The 7,805-nt window shown below is 27.4% G+C and overlaps 2 protein-coding genes across 2 annotated transcripts; one reads left to right on the forward strand and one right to left on the reverse strand.

Moving 5' to 3' along the window:
- The first annotated feature begins 89 nt into the window (after window positions 1-89).
- On the forward strand, window positions 90-6,457 carry LOC132918494 (sorting nexin-12). Its single transcript, XM_060979744.1, has 4 exons — window positions 90-750; window positions 842-937; window positions 5,722-5,846; window positions 6,089-6,457. Exons 1-4 carry the CDS (start codon window positions 589-591, stop codon window positions 6,192-6,194), a joined length of 489 nt encoding a protein of 162 aa, XP_060835727.1. The 5' UTR covers window positions 90-588; the 3' UTR covers window positions 6,195-6,457.
- Window positions 2,583-5,542, reverse strand: LOC132918490 (anaphase-promoting complex subunit 5). The gene is made up of 2 exons (XM_060979735.1): window positions 4,541-5,542; window positions 2,583-4,480 (listed from the first exon to the last, which is right to left on the reverse strand). The coding sequence occupies exons 1-2, from the start codon at window positions 5,090-5,092 to the stop codon at window positions 2,750-2,752; spliced, it is 2,283 nt and encodes a 760-aa protein (XP_060835718.1). The 5' UTR covers window positions 5,093-5,542; the 3' UTR covers window positions 2,583-2,749.
- Window positions 6,458-7,805: the final 1,348 nt, after the last annotated feature.

Consider the following 7,805-nt stretch of genomic DNA (forward strand, 5'->3'; position numbering starts at 1 on the left):
TGGCTGACCTGGCCGTGCGTGTCAGCCGTCGTTATCTCGTCCGTCAATCTCCTGATTTCCGTGACAGTGGTCAGTGGTCGTGTTTGAGAATTCACGGATCTTATTGTATTTGTTTTGTAAGTCGTAAAGTAAACCCATTATCATCGACGCCTAGATCGAGTAGATCGTCTCAACTCCCGACTTAAGGAAATTCAGTCTATTATTACTATTGCTGCGAATTATATTGTTGCTGTTATAATATATTATAATATAATATTTTAATATTGTAATTCGATTGTTGCGTTATCACGTCGTAGGTCGTCGACATTGTCGACAAGAATTCTTCGGATCAACAGGAAATACCAATTATTGTGCGATCGTTTTTTTTTCATTTCTGGTTTTTTTTTTGTTTATTCAAGTCTGCCGGTTATTATCGTTACGTCATCGATAGCTGCTCCTGTTCTGGTGTACCGGTACCAAGGACGCCTAGATACTCCTCCACAACGCTAAATAAAAAAAAAAGTCGCTCATCTCGCGAATACGATCGCAACGCAACGTTCGGTTGACTGCCGTGTAAGGGACGGCCATAAATAACAACAAAAGTAAACAATGGTTGACACAGCTGAAGCTACCAGGCGATTGAACGTCAAGAAACAAACATTGGATGATGCGTATGCGGCTCCGGCCAATTTCTTGGAAATTGATATACTAAACCCAATAACTCATGGTGTGGCCAAAAAGCGCTACACCGACTATGAAGTTCGCATGAGAGTGAGTTGTCTTGTGTTTTAAAGTATAATCATTGTGTTGGGTGTAGCATAATGTCTAACGTCGCACATGTGACTGTCGTTTGATTGTTTAGACAAACTTGCCAGTGTTTAAGGTCAAAGAATCCAGTGTCCGTAGGCGTTACAGTGATTTTGAATGGTTGCGCAATGAACTAGAAAGAGATAGTAAGGTAATGTGGACTTCCTACTTATGCTAATAACTTATTCTAGTGACAATATTACATAATTCGAGGATAAATACCTACATAGCTGTTATTGATATTAAATTATTATTGTTATTATATTTTTCCCAACAACAGGCTTATCTAATGGAACTTAAGAGCAACTAGTTGATATCATAATTAATTCTTCCTCTCTACTAACATAATTCATAACGATGCAAAAGTCTACATTTTCAAAGAATACCAATCCCAATATCTTCAGAAGTAAAATATCTCGGTGCCAATGTGCCATACTCGATAAAGATTGACTTGAAGTCCTCATACCAAATCTCAATAATCGACTTCATTTACTTAACACTGTTCTGAAATCAAAACTAGTTCGTCACACAAAACTTACATTTTAGTATTTTACAAATCCTTATTAAGACCTATTTAAAGTTTGGACCTATGTAATCCAAATCTGTGGTTGTGCAAAACCATTCTAATTATGTACCCTGTAAGCTTTCCAATCCATCACTCTCTGCATTATCTCTCCTGCACCATGATACATACTAAATTCCACACTTCAAAATGACTTTAAAGTAGAACCAGTAAACTAATTAGCCATGAAAAATTTCAATCTAAATTATAGACTTACACTTACCCCATAATTGCTGAACTTGCATCTCACTCACTTTCTGGAATCCCACACACCATCTTAAGAGGAAATAGTACAGAGGTTTATCGAATGATTAACGATCAATTAACCATTTATAAATAACTTATAAAAAAATGAATATAGTGTTAGGTTCTATCCCTCCTCATGTAATCATTGTTGTGTAATATTTTCATATTATTTTATAATTTCAAATTTGCTTATTATCATAGCTTGATAGTAGAGAATGGATTTTGTATTTTATCATACTTTTAGATATTCAATACAGGAAAGAATTTCGTGATTTTTTTTTCTAATATTACCAAATGGTGTGTTACAATAGCAAATATTCCATTGTTAAATTGAATTGAAAAAGACATATCAACAATATTTTTTTGAACTATACATGTTCTCCAAAACTTTTTTTTTTTTTGAAATGTTAATAGTTTATCTGCGAATGTTAGAATATTTTAGTTTTTACCTTGCATACCATTATTTACGCTATTTAAATAATTGAAGATATCAGCTAAATTTACAATTTTAATACACCAAGTATTGTCAAAGATTATCAATAAATGAAGAAAAAATCAAAATTCATATTTTCCTATTTATTTTTCACATTTTATTTATTAAAATATTTACATACAGATCTATTTAGTGTCAAAATATAATTATAAATATTGCATTTAATCTCAAACCATTTTTACTAGCATGATTTATCAATAATGGATATTAAATATTAATAATTAATTATTTAAAAAAAATACATTTAATCAATAATAATTTATTGATTATCTAACTATTTAATATTTCCTGTACTAAATTATGTACTACATTTTAGTGATAATCATATAACCTTTTAATATTAATACTTGTGAAATATGCATAAGTATTTTTCATACTATTGTAAATTTGTTGTATTCCTTTTAAAAACCTTGCTTCAATATATTTTACTTTTGAATAGTAATCTCTTGAGTTTTAAAAATTGCGGTATAGTTGTATAATTGTTTACAAAAATAATTAATAGACAAATAAAAGAATTTTATTTAGTTTCAAATTGAAAGAACAAAATGCGCATTTCCTAGTTACAACTTAAAAGTTATTATATTAGTACAAATGCAATATAATATCGTTTTGCATAAAAATAGTATACAAGTATGTTTAATTATTTTGTATTGTAACGTTCATTACTGTTGAACTTTGTATTCTTCTAAATGTCTGAATTCCATTGCATGCTTGTTTCGGTTTTGTTTCATATCCAATTCGTCTGCTATTAATGCTTGTAAATATGTTATTTCTTTTAACTCAGTTATAGCTTCTATTGATTTAAATTTCTCTGCAATTTTATTTAATTTACTATACATTTTGTTTAAAAACTCTCGACTATGATCAAACTCATCAACAATGTTAACCATCATCTTTGCTTTGATGATTTGTAAATCTGTGTATGCTTTATCATAAACATTTATGCCACAGTAAATATGTTGTTTTGTCTCTTGTAATAATCTTAATGCTTTATGAGGAAAATCATATTTCATTAATACAATTGCTATCTCAACATTTATAATTGCAGTCATGTACATCAAATGATATTCAATAGCAATCAATTTTGCATCCATGAGTAAATTTAGTGCTGCACTTTCATTTGCTTTGGAAACAATTAAGTATGCCCGCAATCTAGTTAAAACTGTATTTTCTTCATTATTTTCCATTAACTCTTTTACCATATTTGTAGCACCAACAAAGTCTTCTTTTTTTAAATACATTTCTCCTAATCGCAATGCACTTTCTGTTACATTTACAGTAGCCATTTGTTTAGCTGCTAATTCTGCTTTAGGCCATTCTTCTCTATTCATAGCTAAGGTGAAATTTAAATATTGTTCGGCCATTATCCAGAATTTACAATGTGTGTATGGAAAAATATGAGAAACTTCATTAATTAATATAGGAGCTAGATAATAATCTCCGTGAGCTATCAAATCATTAATGATATTGCACATAGCTATGCATTTGCTCTCTATATTATAAACCTCTTTGTTACATTGATCATGTTCCAAAACTAATAAAGAATGTATTGTTGATAAACGTTGATAACCATAAGTATTCCAAATTGCCGCTTTTTGTACATTATTTGTCATACGAAGATCAGTCAAACCATTGAAATAATTATATATTTCACTTTTCTTTAATACTTCAAAAACTATTGCTGGACTTTCAGTGTTTTCAACCAAATATTGAGCCATAGATTGTAAACTAAATGAAGTGATCTGATGCAATTCTAATTCTTTACTTCTAGTTACAGAACATTTCAACATGGTTGATTTGTTCTTTTTACTCAATGTATACATCCACATGAGTGCATGCTGTAAGCAAACATGATCATTTACTTGATGTGCTACTGCTATACTTTCTTTTAAATAACTTATAGCTTCTTCATTATGATTAAAAAATGCATTCAATATGGCCATGTTAAGAGATGTGTATCGATAACCTCTACTTTTTTCATCTACATTTATAACCCTAAAAGTTTGACGACTAAAATAGTGTTGTACACTATTTACTGCTCCACAGTATTCTTTCACTCTTAAACAATTTAAATAGTTTAAATAATGTACGTCAAAATGGTCTGGATTAGCTCGTAGAATTTCTTTCAGTTTTTGTTGTAGAGTTGGGGGATCAAGAGCAACAGATTCATTGATTTTCAATAGTTTAACTTGTTGTGCAATAAATAATTCTACTTGTCGCGGAGACCAAGAACGCACTTTGTTGTACTTACTGTTTTGATTAGAACTTCCCTGATAATTTGTGTTAATCATATCAATAATTCCATTGATTGTCTTAGTTATTTTTACCATTTCTATACCTTCTGGACTAGTGTCTTCTTTTTCAATTATTACTATTTCCTTGGGTGTGAGTCCCTGAAAAATAATTTTATTTATGAATATTATTTAACAAAATCTAATTTTTCATATTCTTACCACAATTTTTTTCATTTCCATTATGCAATGAGTTCTCACTTCTTTTATAACAGCTTCAGTTTGTAAAAACTGCATTTTATTAAAAAATACCATTACACGTCGTAAAAATATGCCAACAGGACTACTGCCATTAATAATTTTTATTTGATGTACTTTTGGTAATCCATTATCTAATGACGTACCATCTAAAGTTTTGAACATGTCTGCTATAACATTTAGATTAGTATTCGTCATTTGGTATACTTCCGAGTAAAATGATTCAATAAAGTCGTGAGGTAGTTGGTATTTTCCACATGATATTAAATTGATTAATTCACCAAGTGACAGATCTGGACATTGAATTAGGTGCAAAGCAAGCATACTAAATGTACGATGGAACTTAGAGGTTTGCACAGTATCTAATGACTTGTCAATAGGTTTTTGATATATCTTTGCATATTCTTTGATATAATGAATTATCATTGATAAAACAAGAATATTATGTGTTGTAACATTTTCTTGAATCTCATTTGCCGATGTGTTTGGTATAGCTGTAAAATCTATAGTTGTCATTTTTTTAGTACGTTTTTTGTTTTAATTTTAAAAAAAGGTAGTCACTTGTTAACTACATTCCACCAATTTTTTTACTTTAAAATATTTATAAAACGTAAATACTTAATATTAAATAAAATAACTATAAATAAATAATAATAGTAAATTCAACTAAATAAAACATACAGAATAATGAATACAGTTTAGTAAGCGAGTTTTATTCGTTTGAGTAAAAATGTGTACTGACTTTTTTTGTTATCATCGATCGGTTTGGCTGTAATCATGAAAATAATATATTTCGATTTTTATCTATCAACAGTATGGTAACACTGACAATTCAGTGCATTGTAAAATTATATTTTAAAGATTGAGCGGGAATTAGTTTGAGCATTTACATTACTTTATCTTGAATGAATATTAAACAGTATATAAAAATATTTTAAATTATCTATATATCTGTGGTTATAAAATCATAAAATTTTTATAACTGTATTATTATTATTTTTCTCTGAATGCAATACAAATTTAAAAATCTTTTAGAATGACTCAGTAATTAATTTTTTCCTGGTACCGAGCCCATCTGAAATAATGATTTTGTGTTAAATTACTTTAAATTAGGTTTCTTATAATTTAATTACAATATTTTTCAGATTGTTGTACCTCCTTTGCCTGGTAAGGCATGGAAAAGACAAATGCCATTCCGAAATGATGATGGTATATTTGAGGAAGAATTTATTGAAGAACGACGAAAAGGCCTTGAAGTTTTTATAAACAAGTATATATTTACATACTAAATTTAATATCTGTTACATAAATATTCTAATTTATGTATTATTTATTATTATGACTTAGAAGTAGTACTAGTAGTACTATTTTTATTAAATTTTTATTATTAAAATAATAATAAAACTTAATTTATGGTATTTAACAATTTAACTGAATATTATTCAACTATGTATGTATATATATTTATTATTAATTTGACTGTTTTTTTTTTTTTTGTTTTTTGTACTTCAGAATTGCTGGTCATCCATTGGCACAAAATGAAAGATGTTTACACATATTCCTACAAGAACCAGTAATTGATAAAAGTTATGTGCCAGGTAAAATCAGAAATACTTAAGTTAGAATTAGTCAAAATCTCCACCGATTATGCCTCTAAATGTTATTTTTATTTCGCCAATGAATTCTTTACAATTTTCAAATAATTTGTTTGTTTCTACAATACCTTAAAATAGATATTTTTTTTATTAGTAATTATTAATATTTTTAATAATCATTATTGTCATTTATATTTTATTTTTATTTTAAAAATCTCATTGTACTCAAACCTTTATTTTAGAATTATGTTACAACATCCCTAAATGGAATTATGTTATTTTAGTGTCTGAATTACAGGTATGTTTATTGTTTATTGGTTATTAATATATTTTAATATAAGTTTAGGAACATACCTAATAAATTTAATTATGAAGAAATATATATACATATATATATATAAATAACATAATATTATTATTATTATTATTATTATTGTATGTAATAAATTATGAAAAAATAAATAAATCATTTATATTATATAAAATATTTTTGCTATTAATGTTTTTGTATTATTATTTTTTTTTTTAACATTTTCTTTAACCCTCGTCTATAAAAGTTAAAAATGTATCTACATTTATCTTTTAATTCTAACCCTAATGAATCTTGGTCAAATTGCCATCCGCCAACTTTTAGTCAAATTATTATTATATATAAATTATCAACTATTTTATTTGAACTCTGAAAGTTGTTTGATAATATAACTATTTGTCTATTTATAATGCTTATAAAAATAATTAATTAAACACTAACAGAATAGCTGATAATATATTATTACCACAGTAAACACCTACATTGTCATCTGTTTGTTGATAATAAGCTAAATGTTAACCACCAGTCATATATTAAAATAAGGTGAACTAATCTGTCAATGAGTCTCATATCATAAATAAATAGTGTATTTTACAGTAGTACATATAGTATTAATAGAGTTAAATTAAATATTTTTTCTATCTATTTCATGCCTCAAACTGAGTTTAACATCAAAAACCATTCAACACGAAGAACTTTTTATTCTGCACCTATGTAGTACATTTTGTTATTTGGGATTATATTTTTTTTAGTGATGGTGTTTGATATACTGAAGTTGTGTTGAAAGAAAGTGTTGTCCACAAAAAACAATGAATGATTACAATAGGACATATGGTTCATTCAAAATAAACGGTTTTAGGCAGAGTCTAAACTCAATAACTATTTAAAGTATCGAAACATTAAAATATTTCTATTTTTAAGTGCTTTTTTAATAAAGACCTGAATTTAAAGTATTGTAGACTTTCGGTCAATAAAAATTGGAACTTATTTTTAAAATACTATCTATGGGATTGTTTACCTTGCAGCTCACAAATGCCAGTTGCATAAACATTCACCAAACCATTAATAAATCAATAGTGAACTAATTAAAAAAAATGGTCCTTTAATGTTTAAATATGATTTAGAGAACCATTCTTAGTCCATTAAATTTTAGTAAACCATTAATTAAAATACTTTTTTTTTTTGCAGCTTAGAAATTTTTCAAAGGCAGGCCCCAAAATAATATGTAATTTAATGGTTCTATGATGGAATTATTAACTAATCTTGGCTTAATATACTGGTAATTAGTATGTTCTCAATTTGGACGAAATATCATAAAATTGGT

This window comes from Rhopalosiphum padi, chromosome 1 (assembly GCF_020882245.1).
Source record: "Rhopalosiphum padi isolate XX-2018 chromosome 1, ASM2088224v1, whole genome shotgun sequence".
Lineage (NCBI taxonomy): Eukaryota > Metazoa > Arthropoda > Insecta > Hemiptera > Aphididae > Rhopalosiphum > Rhopalosiphum padi.